The following is an 18,263-nucleotide window of genomic DNA, read 5'->3' as shown; positions in this document are numbered from 1 at the left end:
ATGTTACATTGAACTGGGTGAATGGAATATAAATGAGTCATCCAATGTGCTCTAATGAAAATAATGCCATGCTCATAAAGACAAATCGTCCTTCTTAAACGGCACCTACCACCACTGGACATGTAGAAGAAGTGGTTCTGCTATCAATACAGATACAGTGTAGCCTATTCATTGCAGTAACAAGCCCTAGGGAAAAGAAACACAAGGCTGTCCTTGTCTTGTGGTGAGAATAAGAATAGCTGTGGGGCAGTTTATTTTTAAAATTTATTTCAACTTTATTTAACTAGCTAGGCTAGTTGAGAACCAAGTTCTCATTTGCAACTGTGACCTGGCCAAGATAAAGCAAAGCAGTTCGACACAACAGAGTTACACATGGAATAAACAAACATACAGTAGAATAATCTATATACAGCATGTGCAAATGAGGTAGGATAAGAGGTAAGGCAGAAAATAGGCTATCGTGGCAAAGTAATTACAATATAGCAATTAAACACTGAAATGCTAGGATGTGCAGAAGATGAATGTGCAAGTTGAGATACTAGGGTGCAAAGGAACAAGATAAGTAAATTCAGTATGGGGATGAGGTAGATTGGCTGGGCTATTTACAGATGAGCTATGTACAGGTGCAGTGATCTGTGAGCTGCTCTGACAGCTGGTGCTTAAAGCTAGTGAGGGAGCTAAGAGTCTCCAGCTTCAGAGATTTTTGCAGTTTGTTCCAGTCATTGGCAGCAGAGAACTGGAAGGACAGGCGGTCAGTGAAGGGATAACATACTATGACCATCTCTGATGCATCCTCCCTGACTCCCTTCTGCTCTATCACATTATGACTGGGTCCATTTTACTGTATGTGCTCAGTCCCTTGGCCATACTAACTTTGCCACATTCCCACTTATGTCAGGGATGGTCCATAGGCTAGGGCTGGGACCGCAGGGGGAGGGAGAGAGTGGAGTAGAGGGCGTGGGGGTGGGTATGACACGCCAGTGGAAACTCCTCCTGTGGTGTGAAGTTAAAGCTCCGTTACTGTCATTCTGTCACAGCGGTGTGTGTGGCTCCACTTCGCTACAACTGGGTCCCCCTTTCTCTCCACTCCTCCCTCCCTTTGTCTCTGGCTCTCTTTTTGTTGTTGTTGGGACTCTTTCTGGGCTTCTAAACCTGCTCAGGGAACCACTTACTGTATAGTTGCTGGGTCACAGTCAGGTAGGTCATTCATCTTGTGCTTTTTGGTGGCGCGTGTTTGTAGAGGACTGTGGGAGAACATTGATCATAGTTAGTAAGAGACAGTTGGGGGGGAATTGAAGAACTCTAGACCGTAGGGAAGGGCTTGCGTCTCCGAATCTGGTTTTAGCTCGTTTGACCGTGATGTGAAGTGTGTGGATATCTGAGTTGACAGTTTGAACACAGTGCCTAGAACACAATAATCCCTAAGGTCTTCTGACGGAGCATTTAGAACAGAACAGAATGCACTGAATTTTCACTCCATCTATCTTGAAACTTTTACAAACAAGAAATTCCCGAACTACCTCCTGGGTTATCACTTATTGAGCAATTTTTGATTGGTTGTAGTTATCACTGTAAATCTGATGGGTGGCAGATTGATTTAGATGACAGGTACGTCGTGCCATCCTCGTGACCGTGGTCCCTCCTATGTTTGGTGGCTCTGACGATGACCATGCCTTTTTGTTTAATTACATTAGGAAACAAAAAGGATTATGACCCCAATGTCATGTTCACTTCATTGAACAACAAGACCAGCAGCTCATAATTCCAACCCGGCCAGGGGAGGGGAGGGGGGGGGTGATGAGTAAGCAAGGGGAATGCAATACACTAGAGACATTTTGAATAAGGACGGCTTCTGATACAAAATGGACTAGCATGGGTATGACTGCATTTGAACCTGTTCACCATGAAGGGTTTGGGTCTGTGACATACTGGAACTGTGTGAGAGCCTAAAACACTATGTGGCTAATCTAAGAGTGAGGGGTGTGTCTGTATTAAACTTGGCTGGTGCAGAGGTCATTATCTGACCTTTGCCCTTGAACACCCCTACACACCCAGTCCCTCTATTTCTAGCCCTGTCCTTCAGACAGCACTGACTGCTGTCATTCAACACGACAGTGAAAACTGCTGCTCGTGTGTGTTCTGACAGGGACCTTCAGCCATGTCCTATTACAGACCTTGTCATGGGTGATGCAACTCCTGTCGCTCGGAAGTGACCGGACAAATGTTGTCTCTAAGTTCATCTGGAGAGGAAGGCTAAAATGTTCAGAAAATGAATGCAGTAATAGTTTCATTTTGGTGTCCCTCAAACTGCTTGTGACAGGTGTGCTTACATTGCGCTCTCAAATTGCGTAGCCTCTGTTGCAGCGCACAATAGTCAACTGGACAGATTAGTCAGGCAAATGCCAAATACTTTCACATATATTGAATTTTGGTTGCCTTATAAACACACAGGGACATATCATATTTGGGGGGGGGGTTCTGGTCTGTCAGGCTGCACAGCCCTCTGCCATGTTACGTAAGATATCTCTGCTGCTGGGGTGAAATGCTGAGTGCATCTCTTTGTTTTGCAGCGTCGGGCTCTGCTGAGGAAAAATTACCAGAAGCCAGACTGGCTTACTTATCGTTCTATCCTTCCAGAGCAGTGCCACCTCTCAACTGCTAACAGCTGAACCTAGGTCAGATCCCCACTCTAGGATGGTCAGGGCATCTATGCTAATAGCTGAACCCAGGTCAGTGTCTACTGCTGCTGTCTGATGCAACCTGCGTCACACATACTTACACAGCGAGAGCAACACAACCTTTTGTGCTGGACGCCTGGTCTCAAGGTCTTCTGTCTGATGCTCCAAGGCCAAACAGTCCCGTTATCTGGCTGTTACCAGGCTCTCTTGTTGAAACCCTTCTCATAAATGAGGGCAAACTGGTCATTTTTTTAGTGAGGTGTTAATTTGTAGAAGACGAGTAGTCATTCATCCATGTGGCTGTTCCCATCAGGCCAGCTGCTTCACATTAACCCTCCTGGATAAACCTGGTTATAGGCCTACACCCAGCTGCAGTCAATCTAACACAAGAAAGGAGGCCATGCCTCTCTTGGGGGCAACTGGATCCTTGTATTTTTTTTTAATGAAAGCTACTTCCTAAAAGGGTACATGATGTCTTACTCGTTTGACACGGTAGGTTAGAATAGCTTTGTTGCTCTTTAGTGTTAGTGGATTAATTGGATGAGGGAGGAGTGATGGGATTAGGGTCAGTAATAATGGGGAAATCCTGACTGGGGGATGTTTTTATGTCACTGACAACGTTCTTGTGCGACTATATTGAATGGCCATTATGTTACTGTGTCCAGTAGCCCCTCCTGGAAGTCAATCCCCTTTGATGGCACTTCATAGCAGCACACGACACTAAATGAGAGGTATTGTTAGTATGGGTCCCTCGGGCTGAAACCAACTCACTACTATGGGATTATAGTTTCTGAGAAACAAAATTTGTATCTGAGTATACTGGAAGGTTAGATGCCTCTGGGCTGGCTGGCTAAGCATGGAGCCTGATGTCATCATGAGTCTCTCAATGTCTGACTACCAAGAACTCCTCTGTTACTGTTATGTTACGTAAGCGGTCTTGGGACGGCAGGTAGCCTAGTGGTTGGAGCATTGGGCCGATAACCAAAAGGTTGCTAGATCGAATCCCCGAGCTGACAAGGTAAAAATCTGCCGTTCTGCCCCAGAACAAGGCCGTTAACCCACTGTTCCTAGGCGTCACTGTAAATAAGAATTTGTTCTTAACTGACTTGCCTAGTTAAATAAAAATTAAATGTACATTTATCAGAACACGCAGACCGGTGTCCATAAACATAATTGCAAATCTGTACACACCAATGCATACATGTAGGCTAAGCATTAAAGGTCCAATGCAGCTGTTTTTTTTTTATCTCTATATTTGATCATTTTTGATTTTCTTATGTAGCTTGGTTTCCATCCAATTGTTGACAGATTTTCATGAAAATCCTCATAAAAATGTGAATTTTCCCACCAGAGATGTTTCGTCAAATTGACTTGTTGCAGTTTAAAGGCTGTGTGTGACGAGGTAGTACACATAAAAATAACTTTTTGAAGTTAAATTATACCAAATAAAAAGTACAAGGTAAATGTGTTTCCATCGCATTTTCAACTGTACTGATGGTTTTCTCCCAATGTTTTAGTTATATAGTGAGTGTGCCCACTCTGGTACTGTGTCCGCGCTCTGTTGGCTCGAGCGCGCATATAGCCTACATGATGAGATTATTATTGACCAAAAAGAGATTGACATATAAAAATAAACGGCAGCCAAGCATCGATGATCATGTCACCAGAATGAGACCCTCGATATTTATTGGAAAGGAGCATCAAGCTCACCTTGCACTTTCACCGCTATGTGAATTTCATCCGTAGCCCAAAACTGCATGCTTTCCCGATGGACGAGTCGTAGTGGGAGGACCACACATGTCAACGCGTGATTCTAAATTGACTTTGATATGATGGTAAAATCAATATTTGAGCATAAAAGCGTTTCCACCGTTTCTCACAATTAATTTTACTGACATAAAGGTCACACCTTGTCTAGCGTTTTTTTGTTGACATTTGGAGTGTTTACTGAAATGTTTTCCATCAGGCCTGTCATGACATTTTTTATTCGACTTTACTTGCATTTTTGCCACCCCCCAGTTTTATCATAGGATTGTGATACAAATGAGGCAACGGTGTGCTTTTGGAACATGGAGATGCCTCTGAGCAGTATGGTAGTAGGTGCCAGGTATACCGGTTTGAGTGTCAGCAATGCTGCTGGATTTTTTGCAATCAAAAGTTGTCTGTGTATCAAGAATGGTCCACCACCCAAAGGACAACCAGCCAACTTGACACAACTGTGGGAAGCATTGGAGTCAACATGGGACAGCATCTGTGGATGCTTTCAACACCTTGTAGAGTCCATGCCCTGACTAAGTGAGGCTGTTCTGAGGGCAGAGGGGGGTGCAACTCAATATTAGGAAGGTGTTCCTCATGTTTTGTACACTGGGGGGGGGGTGTATATAACACAGGACAGTCATGTGTTTGACTGTGCTGGGCCTTTAACATTGGAACAGACACCAAAAACCAATTATCCTTTCACATGATCTTTTGGAGCAAAGAAAAATGAGTGAAATTAAGTCAGCCAGTCTGTAACATGACTTGAGTTCCCAGTTCTAATATTTGTGTTGGCAAAGAGCTCTGGCATGTTTGGGTTACAGGTAGCAAGTCACATGTGACTGAGACCCTGCTGGGACAAACTACCAGCTCTCATTTCAAGCGATGCAGGCTTCCAAGTCTTTACTAAAAGGATCTCATACTGTATTTTAGATGTGGCTGTACATGTGATACTAGTGTGGGATGAAATGTTTCCCTTCACTGGGGATTTTATTTTTTTACACCGGAGCCTAGTATCGCAGCAGGTAGTCTAGCAGTTAAGAGCGTTGGGCCAGTAATCGAAAGGTCTCTGGTTCGAATTCCCAAGCTGACTAGGTGAAAAATCTGTGGGCTTGATAAAGACACTTAACCCTAATTGCTCCTGTAAATCACTCTGGATTAGAGCGTCTGCTAAATGACTAATGTAAATGTATAGCCTATGTAATCACTGATCACTCACAACCTCACTGTACCTTGACTGTTAAGGTTGTGGTAACTGTTCATAGGTGCAGTGGAGCGTAGTGTCATCCCTGAGGTAAGTTTATCACTTGGCGGTATCACTTCCCTCATTGTGTGGTACAGGTGTTTTAACACAGCATTTTTGAGTGGTACATACACTGCCTTCAGAAAGTATTCCCACCCCTCGACTTTTTCCACATTTTGTGTTACAGCCTGAATTTGACATTTTATTAAATTCAGATTTTGTCACTACACACACTATCCCTTAATGTCAAAGTGGAATTACGTTAATAAAAAATGAAAAGCTGAAATGGCCGGTGTGTAATAATAATATTTAACATTTATTTAATTAGGCAAGTCTGTTAAGAACAAATTCTTATTTACAATGACTGCTTAACCCGGATGACGCTGGGCCAATTGTGCGCCGCCCGAGTCATTTAAGTATTCAACCCTTTTGTTTTAATTAACCTAAATAACTTCAGGACTAAATTTTAATAAGTTGCATGGACTAACCTGGTGTGCAATGGTGTTTAACGTGATTTTTGAATGACTACTCTGTACCCCACACATACATCTGTGATGTCCCTCAGACGAGCAGTGAATTTTAAACACAGATTCAACAACAGACCAGGGAAGTTTTCCAATGCCTAGCAAAGGGCACCTATTGGTAGATTGGTAAAAATAAAAACAGCAGACTTTGAATATCCCTTTGAGCATGGTGAAGTTATTAATTACACTTTGTATGGGTTATCAATACACCCAGTCACTACAAAGATACAGGCATCCTTTCTAACTCAGTTGCTGGCGAGGAAGGAAACTGCTTAGGGATTTCACCATGAGGCCAATGGTGACGTTAAAACAGGTTAATGGCTGTGATAAACTGAGGGGTGGATCAACAACATTGTAGTTACTCCACAATGCTAACTTGAATGCCGGTGTGAAAGGGATGCCTGTACAGAATGACAAATATTCCAAAACATGTATCCTGTTTGTAATAAGGCACCACTAAAGTAATATTGCAAAACATTTGGCAAATCTATCTTTTGTCCTGAATACAAAACATTGTTTGGGGCAAATCCATCACTGAGTACCACTCAAATCACTAATTTGAAAAATATTTTCGTATTTTCCATGGTGGTGGCTGCATCATGTTATGGGTATGTTTGTCATCGGCAAGGACTAGGGAGTTGTATTACAATTTAAAATGAATAGAGCTAAGCACAGTCCTAATCTGGTTGTATGCTTTCCAACACACTGGGCGACATCCACCTTTTCAGCAGGACAATAACCTAAAAGGCAAAGCAAATTTATACAGTGGAGTTACTTACCAAGACAACATTGAATGTTCTTCAGTGGCCTAGTTACAGTTTTGACTTAAGTTGGCTTGAAAATCTATGGCAAGACTTAAATGGCTGTCTGCTAAACAACCAACTTGACAGAGCTTGAATAATTTTAGAAAATATAATGTGCAAATATTGTACAATCCCAGTGTGTAAAGCTCTTATACATACCCAGAAAGACACACAGCTGTAATTGCTATGAAAGGTGATTCTAACATGTATTGACAAGAGCGTCTGCTAAATGACTTAAATGTAAATGTATTGACACAGGGGGTTGAATACTTAGCTAATCAAGATATTAGTGTTTGATTTTCCATTAATATAGTATTTTGTGTAGATTGTTGACAAAAAATAGGAAAAGTCAAGGAGTGTGAATACTATCTGAAGGCACTGTAGTTTGGGAAGAGCTGTTCCTGTGTGGGGCCGCCTGACTTCCTCTCAGGGGAACAGTGTGTGTAGTAGTTTGTCTTTCTGTGTGTGTCGTAGCGAGGGTGGAGAGTTTTGTAACACACCTGACAACCGATCACAACTCCTCAAAATTCTGTTGTACAACAGCAACTGTCTTTGTATCAACGTGGTGTGTGAAGTTATAGGTGTTCATTTTTATCACCTTTTATTTAACCTGGTAGGCTAGTTGAGATCAAGTTCTCATTTACAACTGCGACCTGGCCCAGATAAAGCAAAGCAGTGCGACAGAAACGACACAGTTACACATGGAATAAACAAACGTGCAGTCAATAACACAATAGAAAAGTCTATATACAGTGTGTGCAAATGTAGTAAGATTAGGGAGGCAATAAATAAGCTGTAGTGGCGAAATAATTACAATTTAGCAAATAAACACGAGTGATAGATGTGCAGAAGATGAATGTTCAAGTAGAGATAATGGGGTGCAAAGGAGCAAAAAAATATATAAATTGTGCAGTGATCTGTAAGCTGCTCTGATAGCTAATGCTTAAAGTTAGAGAGGGAGATTTAAGGCTTCAGAGATTTTTGCAATTCATTCCAGTCATTGGCAGCTGAGACCTGGAAGGATTGGCGGCCAAAGGAGGAATTGTCTTTGGGGGTGACCAGTGAAATCTACCTGCTGGAGTGAGTGCTACGGGTGGGTGCTGCTATGGTGACCAGTGAGCTGAGATAAGGCGGGGCTTTACCTAGCAAAGACTTGTAGATGACCTGGAGCCAGTGGGTTTGGCGACAAATATGAAGCGAGGGCCAGCCAACGAGAGCATACAGGTCGCAGTGGTGGGTAGTATATGGGGCTTTGGTGACAAAACGGATGGCACTGTGATAGACTGCATCCAATTTGCTGAGTAGAGTGTTGGAGGCTATTTTGAAAATGACATCCCGAAGTCAAGGATCGGTAGGATAGTCATTTTTAAGAGGGTATGTTTGGTGGCATGAGTGAAGGAGGCTTTGTTGCAAAAAAGGAAGCTGATTCTAGATTTAATTTTGGATTGGAGATGCTTAACTACCAGACACCTAGGTAGTTGTCCACATATTCTAAGTCTGAACCGTCAAGAGTAGTGATGCTAGGCGGGCGGGCACGTGCGGGCAGCGATCGGTTGAAGAGCATGCATTTAGTATTTCATACAGGGAGTGAAGTTAAGGACGACAGGTGTGGACATCAAGTTTGTTTGTTTTCATATGAAGTAGACAAAATATCTAGATTTTATTTCACTTGTCTGCTTATGCTGTGTCCTAGAAAATCAAATTTCCACATTTTGGTCATGTTTTTAGCTGCTAGCTACTGAATAATTGGTGGTCTACTTAGCCTACGGATGGGGAGAGCTTTACCATATGCTCTTTTGAGAACATAGGAAAATAAGTAGTTTTCTGGATTTAGTAACTGGTTAAAGGTCTCCTGCAGATTTATTTCATTTGCCCAACAGTTGTTACTCCCAGATGGAGACCTATTCATGTGGCCCTCACACAACATGGCTGCCCTTCTTTATCCAACCACTTAAAACCCTGCCCAGAGAGGAGGGTTTTAAAAAAATGATGTCAACCACTCTCTCACACGCAAATCCGCTTACACCCAGACAGTGCATGCTAGGAAGGGTTGGCGTTTAGTTTTAATCCCCTGCCTGGCCTCCTGGGATGCAGCCTGGCCTCTGAGGGAATGTCCTTGTAAGGAGAATAACCTTCAGTCAGTCAGGCTATAGGCCCTTAGCTCAAACACCTGTATTTTACATAGATACAATATGGCCCCATTTTATTTAGGAAAATGTTCTGTGAGTCCGATGCAAATAAGTAGTCATTTGAATGGAAGATAAATGTACCAGAGCCGTTATTTAGCCTACCTGAATGAACCGTAACAGTTTAACCTTATCTTTTCATGGGGGAGATGTGGATTAGGCTGACTCAGTTAGTGCTGTCAGATCCATCCTGTCAGGTCCATGGCACCCTGCTACCCCTACTGTGCTCTGTGGGAATTCAGTTTGAGCTCTGAGGCAGCCATTTTCACACCGTCTGACACGCGATGCAGCCACCTAAAGTGCTGATGTTCAAGCTTCCTACACAAAGATCTCCCTTTATATTAAATGGGCCTGAATAGCCTCCTACCCACTTACCTACCTGGTCAAATATTGACATCTAAAAACAGTGCATTCGAAAGTAATCAGACCCCTTGATTTTCCCCTCCCCCCGCAATTTGTTACGTTACAGCTTATTCTAAAATGTTTTTTTTTTCCATCATCTACAAACTACATAAATTATTTAAATAACTGAAATCACATTTACAAGTATTCAGACCCTTTACTCAGTACTTTGTTGAAGCACCGTTGGCAGCGATTTTAAAGCCTCGTCTTCTTGGGTATGACGCTACAAGCTTGGCACACCTGTATTTGGGGAGTTTCTCGCGTTCTCTGCAGATCGGATGGGGAGCATAGCTGCACAGCTATTTTCAGGTCTCTGCAGAGATGTTTGATTGGGTTCAGGTCCGGGCTCTGGCTGGGCCACTCAAGGACATTCAGAGACCTGTCCCGAAGCCACTCCTGTGTTGTCTTGGCTGTGTGCTTAGGGTTGTTGTCCTGTTGGAAGGTGACCCTTCACCCCAGTCTGAGGTCCTGAGCAGGTTTTGATCAAGGATCTCTGTACTTTGCTCCGTTCATCTTTCCCTCGATCCTGACTAGTCTCCCAGTCCCTGCCTCTGAAAATTCTCCTCACAGCATGATCCTGCCACAACCATACTTCACTGTTTCTTTCAGACGTGATGCTTGGCATTCAGGTCAAGAGTTCAATCCTGGTTTCTTCAGACCAGTGAATCTTGTTCTCATGGTCTGATAAGTCCTTTGGGTGCCTTTTGGCAAACTCCAAGCGGACTGTCATGTACCTTTTTTAAATTTGATGGCTTCCGTCTGGCCACTCAACCATAAAGACCTGATTGCTGCAGAGATTTGACCTTCTGGAAGGTTCTCCTATTTCCACAAAGGGACTCTGAAGCTCTGCCAGAGTTACCATCGGGTTCTTTGTCACCACTCTGACCAATACCATTCTGTCCCGATTGCTGTTTGGCTGGGTGGCCAGTTCCAAGAGTCTTGGTGGTCCCAAACTTCTTCCATTTAATGATGGGAGGCCACTGTGTTCTTGGGGACCTTCAATGCTGCAGAAATGTTTTTGTTTGTGTCCTCAGATCTGTACCTCGGCACAATCCTGTCTCGGAGCTCTACGGAAAATTCCTTCGACCTCAAGGCTTCGTTTTTGCTCTGACATGCGCTGTAAACTGTGGGCTCTTTTTAATATAGATGTGTGTGCCTTTCCAAATGATGTCAAATCAATTTAAAAAAAATTAAAAAATAATTTATCACAGGTGGACTCCAGTCAAGTTGTAGAAACATCTCAAAGATGATTCATGGAAACAGGATGCACCTGAGCTCAATTTGAAGTATCATAGCAAAGGGTCTGAATAATTATGTAAATGTATTTCTGTTTTATTTTTAATGCATTTGCAAAGTTTTCTAAAAACCTATTTGCTTTGAATTGAGGAAAATAAATAATGTAATCCATTTTAGAATAAGGCTGTAATGTAAGTCAAGGGGTCTGAATACTTTCCAAATGCACTGTATAGGCCTAAATGGAACTATTGGAGCAGTACTGTGGCTAATGGAATGCAATTTTGATTTATTTAGCTAGGCAAGTCAGTTAAGAACAGTCTTATTTACAATGACTGCCTAGGAACAGTGGGTTAACTGCCTTGTTCAGGGGCAGAACGACAGATTTGTACCTTGTCAGCTCGGTGATTCGATCTAGCAACCTTTCGGTTACTGGCCCAACACTATAACCACTAAGCTACCTGCCGACCCAGATTCAATCTCCAGCAGGGTTCCCCATCTGACGGTACGTGGGCCAAATGTTTTTCTGAGCTAAAAAAGAAACTGAAAACACCAGCATCGGCTCCAAGTGATCTTAATTTGGGAAATCTGTTCAGGTATTCCCACGCATCCTAGAGAGACACATGATCACATACAAATGTAAGCAAGGTTTGAAATTGTTTTAGTCAAGTATTATATGTTTGGGCTCCTTGCCGTGAATTTGCGGTCTACAAATTATTTAGTAATTATGTTCCGGCCCCCCGACCATCATCTCAAGAAATAATCCTTCCTCAGCTGAATCTAGTTGAGGATCCCTGCTCTACAGCCAACATGACTGTTAGATTAGATTATGTCCAGGCTGCATCACATCCGGCCGTGATTGGGAGTCCCATAGGGCAGCGTCCGGGTTTGGCCGGGGTAGGACGTCATTGTAAATAAGAATTTGTTCTTAACTGACTTGCCTAGTTCAATTTAAAAAAAAAAAAAATATCAGGCTTCTGACCCGGTTGTTAGTTCCCATTCACACCACTCGTTGGAATTAACTTTGTACAGAACACTGTGTGTGTTAGACAAGTTACATTTTGACCTACTGTAGACACTACTTTGATCATTTGATATTGATACCACAAGAAGAGATGAGCATACAAACAGAAACCTGTGTCACAATAGCCTGGTTGGGAGTATATACCATTGTGTTTAATTTGTTTTCAAGCTTGTGCCCATTGCCCTATATTCAGTTAAGAGCAGCTACGGACCGGCAGCTCTCTGAGGATACCTTTTTTAGAAGTCTGTCACCACTATCAGAATGATTTTATTTCCCAGTAAATAAGATGCACCTGTTCTAAATAGGTTTTACTCTAGTCGATCACTCCCATGGGCTATGGCCCTTTGTCAATGGTGTCGACTTCATCAAGACCAGGGTAGGGGCATACAGCAACTCTAAACAAATGTTAAAGCACAGAAATATGAATTGGATTGTGATATCCTCAGTGTTTTCCTTTGGAATGGTCAGTAGGAAGTTAAGTCGAGACAAGATCTGTGAGAACGCCGATGACGTACTGTAGCCTCAGATGGGCTGATGTTGGTTTCAGGTGGTGACTGCACACTTTACCAAACCACATCAAAGTCTTTGTATTGCAGCTCCTGTGAGATAAGTGAAAGATGTGACATTGTACTTTACTGAGGTGTGAGTCACTTTTTTTTTACTGTGATATTGCTTTAAAATTCACAAGAATTGGGAGTATCCGTACCTTTCTTAGCAGTGGACCAGTAGTGGCAGAGGTTTTGCCCATTTTGAAATGTCTCGTTTATTTATCCCACAAGGTCATAAGCTTATTATATTCCACCCATCAGCACTTTATTAAATGTGAAAATGCAACGCTTGTTATTTGTGGTTCCATACTGACCACTGAACTTCCTCTCCCTCTCAGGGTACAGTGTTTAGCCTGGAGGAAGAGGAGCAGCAGGGCTTGATCATAGCCGAGGACAGCAACGACATCTATATCCTGTCTGGAGAGCAGCTTCCCACATCGCTGCTGGGCACCAGAGATAGCAGTGAGCTGGGCAGCTGGCAGACAGAAAGCTTACGTGTGTCTCTGGCAGGCCACGAGTCCTGGGCACAGGTGGGCATGATGGACCATCCCGAAGACATCAAGAGCCTGGAAAGCAACGAGGGCAACCTCTCAGAGGAGCGCAGCGAGAACAACTCTTCCAACTCTGACATCGTGCATGTAGAGCGAGAGGACACAGAGGAGGGTGAGGGCGGGGCAGAGGCGCCTGAGCTGCAGGAGATAATGCTGAGCGTACTGGGGACGGAGAGTGAACTGGCCAAGCTGAGGGCGGAGTTTAGGGATGACACCCCGCCTCCTGTCCCAGCAGCCCCAGAGCCTGTGGTGGGATGTCTGGAGGAGCCGGTCGTCATCGAGACCCCTGCTCCCCTGTCGGCGGTCCCGTCAGAGCCAGAACCGCGTGCCCCATCCACTGTTCCCATGTCAGAGTCCAAATCCCCTGCACTAGCCCCTGTGGTTGAGCCTGCCCCTGTTGTTGAGGCAGCACCCGCCAAGATGCCCCCTACTCCCCAACCAGCAGAGCAAGTCCCAATACCAGTCGCAGCAGCACCACCCCAGCCAGAGCCCGTTCCAGAGGAGCCCCAGCCTGAACCTCAGTCAGAGACCGTGCTGGAGCTGGCAGCAGCTCCTGTCCTGGAGGCACCCCCAGCCCCTGTGGAGACCCCTGTGGCCCCAGCTGAGGAGGTCCCAGTGCAAATGGAACCAAAGCCCAAGTTGGAGCTTCCAGTGCTGCTTTACGGTGGAGCTGCCCTGGTGGCCCTAGCTGCCGTAGTGGCCTGGGTAGTCCTGACCCACCGGAAAAGGTAGCCTAGCGGTGCTCCTGACCTGGGCCCCAGACCTCACCACCTCCCTGGTCCCTGCCTAGCTCACTGCAGGTAACCTGCTGCGCTGCCAATGCCAGGTGCACACACCATGGCAAAATGAACTCTTATTTTCTCTCCATTTTTATTTTCCTCCGTTCTCATCTCATCTGGCGTTTTGATATGTTTGTCTTCAGTTGTACATTGAGGTGATGGGTCAGCGACAGCAAACTGGAAAGGACATATTTTACATTTTTATCTTGGTTTCTCTATTGTGTGTTTTCTGGGGGTGTGGTTCTGTCCTGTGCCATCTTGATGCACGTGAACGATACAAGCAGGGTGTCTGTTACCCTCTCGGCTGGCTCTTCGGTAACTCTTTGTCCTCAGAGCCTAGTGGGTGTAGCTCAAGTCATAATTGCCAGTTCTGTTGCAAAAAAGGGGTAGAGGAAAGGGCACCTATTCCAATAGATTTTTCTATCTGGAATGATTAGAAAAAAAGTATGTTCTGACTACCTTTTGTCCTCTGAAAAACAATCCTGTCTTCAAGAGCAGGTTGAGGATGAGATGAATGTGGTTATGTAGAATTTATTTTTATGGCAGTTAAACAGATCATGATTAGACTCATTTTTGTTATTATAATTGTATGTGATGTTGGGATATAAGATTCACTACTGGAGACCCTGACATACCTGTAAAATAACTATCTGCAGATTTAAAAGGGACAAAATTCTTCATAAATAGCACTTCATTGAGATGATAAATATCACACTAAAATGTGAAGTAGATATATTTATGAACTACTCCCCCACTATATTAATGGCTGATTGCCAGTCACTTACTACATCAACTGATGATAAATGTATTATTTCGTAAATGATTCGGGCCGATTTTTGGGGGGGGGGAATTAGGGATTCCACTTTAAGATGTGAATGGGATGCCTTGACTCAAGGGTATATATTTTCACATGAATATAATATTATCACTGTACCTAATTTAATTCATTTGGCTAACACATATTTTGACACAGGAGTCTTCTCTTTTATATACCGTAATTTCCGGACTATAAGCCGCTACTTTATTCCCACACTTTGAACCTCGCGGTTTATACAATGACGCGGCTAATTTATGGATTTTTCCCGCTTTCACAAGATTTATGCCGCCAAAGAACTGAGCACTGTCACATAATGTGATGTAAATCGAGCGCGCTCAAACTTCCCATCATTCTGATTACGGTAGTCATTTTGTCACCCTCATCATTGCAAAGACACGGAGAAATGCATATGATGCAGCTTTCAAGTTGAAGGCGATCGATCTGGCTGTTGGAAAAGGAAATGGAGCTGCTGCACGGGAGCTTGGCCTTAATGAGTCGATGATAAGACGTTGGAAACAGCAGCGTGAGGAACTGACTCAGTGCAAAAAGACAACAACCGCTTTCAGAGGGAAGAAAAGCAGATGGCCCAAAGTATTTGCAGCCACTCGACATCAGTGTAAATTGTGCATTTAAGGTGGCGCTCCTTGTTCAGTGGGAGGCTTGGATGACAAGTGGGGAGAAATCCTTCACTAAAACGGGCCGCAGGCGAAGAGCATCTTATGGTCAAGTCTGCCAGTGGGTCCTGACAGCGTGGAGCATTGTCAAAAAATCCACTATCATCAACGGGTTTCGAAAGGCTGGACTGCTGCGTGTTGAAGGGGCAGCATGAGCTCAGCGGGGTATTTGCCTCTGGATGAAATTGACTAGAGCGACAATGAAAACGATCCAACATCGGATGAAGCAATTCTGAGGCTATTCAACTCCGACACCGAAGGAGATGGCTTCAGTGGTTTCAGTGCACAGGAGGAGGAAGATAGTGACTAATGACTTTCTTGGTAGGCCACTGTTTAATTTTTGTTACAAGCCGTGTTTCGTTTAAAGGCTGTGTAAAGGTCATTTGTTTCAATGTACCGGTAGGCACCTGCGGCTTATAGACATGTGCGGCTTATTTATGTACAAAATACATATTTGTTAATAATTCAGTTAATTATATTCAGGTGCGCTTAATAGTCCAGCAATTACGGTAGTGTTGTAATGTATGGTCATATTGCAGTATTATAATAATTGCAAAGAAATAGATCTTTTTAATAGTGTCATAAAAAGGGACGAGCTGAGGATAAAGATTACCGCAGCTAACAGCCAGATTGGGATACACCATTGCGTTTTATAACTTGCCATCTCTTTGGTTTTGAGGGGACTGTGATGGGTGAATGTGTTATTCAACATTCCAGGCATGAAGATGCATCCATGAAAATAGATGTATAGATCTGTCATTGTGTGTGTGAGAATGTCAACCACTCCTAAAGCCAGTTTAACCATGATGGCACCATGGTCAATACTGGTCCAGGCACTGTGTTCTGACGACAGGGAATGGAGGGTTGGGAAGGACTGCACCAAGATCCACTTTGTCTCTGTTTGTTTGGTGAATTTCATACTCGTATGTTCAACTCAAAAGGTTTAAGATTGAAATATTAAACATGAAAGATATAGTCCGTCTACTTGATTTAATCTATCTATCAGAGGGAGAAATGTTTTGTCTTGAATCAATTTATTCTCTCATTCCCAACTCAAATGTGTATTTAAGAAATAGGGCACGAGGGGGTGTGGTATATAGCCAATATATCACGGCTAAGGGCTGTTCTTGGGCGCGAAGCAACACGTCATGCCTGGATACAGCCCTTAGCTGTGGTATATTGGCCATATACCACAAACCCTGAGGTTCTTTATTCTATTATAAACTAGTTACCATTGTAAAATTGGTTTAAAAAAAATAAAGATGAAAGCTGTTTTGTCATACCCATGGTATACGGTCTAACATACCACGGCTGTCAGCCAATCAGCATTCAGGGCTCGACCCACCTAGTTTATAATGGTAAATAAACTCACATGGACTGTTTTTCTTCCTCTACATGGTTCGCTGTTTGTCCCCTCTGCTGGCCCAAACTGCCCCCCCGGCACTGCCTTGCCATTCCGCTGTAACCCTACCTTTCTACAGTCGAGACTTCTAAACAAAGCTTAACAGCTGTGTCTGCTGGCTTCTTCCCACTACTAGCAAAGCTTCCACTCAGGCTTGAGAAATGGAAGTCTGTCCACAACTTGAAGAGTAGGAACAACACACATGCCAGCCCTGCCACAGACAATCAACAGAGCTAATGAAACCTCATATCTTCCTCTGTTTGTTGTGTATAATGTGAATCCAAAATAAAAATCTGCGCTGTTGGCCTCGAGTCAGTGTGTGTTTTTAAGTTAATTATTTTTATAACTAGGCACTCTTTGGGAGCATGAAATGTGAACACTTGATCCGAATGATCATGTAGTGATGGCCATTGGTCTACAGTTAACTGGTTGTCCAGCTTTGTTCTGAATTCGCACAGCATACTTGGTTAATATCAGTATCGTAAAGACTCACACAAATCTCACTACTACACTAACTGCACTGTTGCTTAGCCAGGTGTAGATACAACCATGTGTGTTTTGTGGTGATAAACCACAGCAAGATGTATGGTTGAGAAATTAAATGTTTGTTGACCAGGGGAGGACTATCCTCAGTGAATTTCAGTAAAATAGTGAAATGTTTATAAAGTTATTTTTGGATAACTCTAAATATATTCACACCAGATAATTGATCTAAACGCCCTGTCTTGCAATGAAGGCCTACAAGTAGCCTTAACAGCACTCTGTAGGGTAGCGCCATGGTGTAGTCAATGTACCCTAATCTGGGTACATTGACTTCAATACAAAACCCAGGAGGCTCGTGGTTCTCTCCCCGTTCCATAGACTTAAAATTATGACAACTTCTGGAGGATGTCCTCAACCGATCAGTAATTGCGGCATGAACTGACACCCAATCAAAGGATCAGAGACCGAAACTAGTACCGGTACTGAAAGCATAAGCTACAGCTAGCTAGCTAGCACTGCAGTGCTTAAAATGTTAGTTGACTCAGACAATAGTTTAACAGTTTTGAACAAATTAATTTCCTTAATGTGTGAATGTTAAATATTAAAAAAATATATTTTCAGCCTTTTCAGCGGAATGTTGGGGGGGTTCCATTAGCGGAACGTGTGTCCTAGACAGGTTTTAAACATGGAGGGTGAGGTGAGCACGCTATATATATATATATATATATATATATATATAAAAACTTAGCTAGCAAATGGTGCTAGTTAGTTAAGCCTACTCAAACACCTGGCTCAAACAGAGAGGGATGCTATGTTAGCTAGCTGGTTATGGCTATCCAACACTGGAACTCTTTCAAGTCCAGGTAAGTTTTTGGTTGATTGTAGCTGGTTTACTAACGCGTTATTTTGGCTATGTTGACTGACGCTAGCTAATATGGTGACAACGATGTAGGCTGTGTGTAGCGGTTAAGATATGAAGGTTTGGCTTACAAAGTTTTTTTAGTTTTTTTGCCTGGTCACAGACCGACCGCTGATTTGTTGTGCGCTTGAAGTCCACAAATGAAGGGAAAAGGAGAGAAGGAGTAGATGCGAAAAAAAATTGTACAACGAGCAAAATTATCATGCAGTTTGTATGTGGATGCTAGGGAAGTGAACTGTTTG

At 43.3% G+C, this 18,263-nt stretch overlaps 1 protein-coding gene across 1 annotated transcript in view; it reads left to right on the top strand.

Moving 5' to 3' along the window:
- Positions 1–16,923, top strand: part of LOC115109593 (bcl-2-like protein 13) — a 39,966-nt gene extending 23,043 nt beyond the window's left edge. Inside the window, exon 7 of the mRNA XM_029634676.2 lies at positions 12,735–16,923. Within this exon, the coding sequence (XP_029490536.1) occupies positions 12,735–13,679 (945 nt within the window). The 3' untranslated portion in view covers positions 13,680–16,923. The remainder of the gene's footprint in view (positions 1–12,734) is intronic.
- The last annotated feature ends 1,340 nt before the right edge of the window (positions 16,924–18,263 follow it).

This window comes from Oncorhynchus nerka, linkage group LG25, assembly GCF_034236695.1.
Source record: "Oncorhynchus nerka isolate Pitt River linkage group LG25, Oner_Uvic_2.0, whole genome shotgun sequence".
Taxonomy (NCBI): domain Eukaryota; kingdom Metazoa; phylum Chordata; class Actinopteri; order Salmoniformes; family Salmonidae; genus Oncorhynchus; species Oncorhynchus nerka.
The sequence above is the reverse complement of the archived record's forward strand: the minus strand, read 5'-3'. Positions and strand labels throughout refer to the sequence as shown.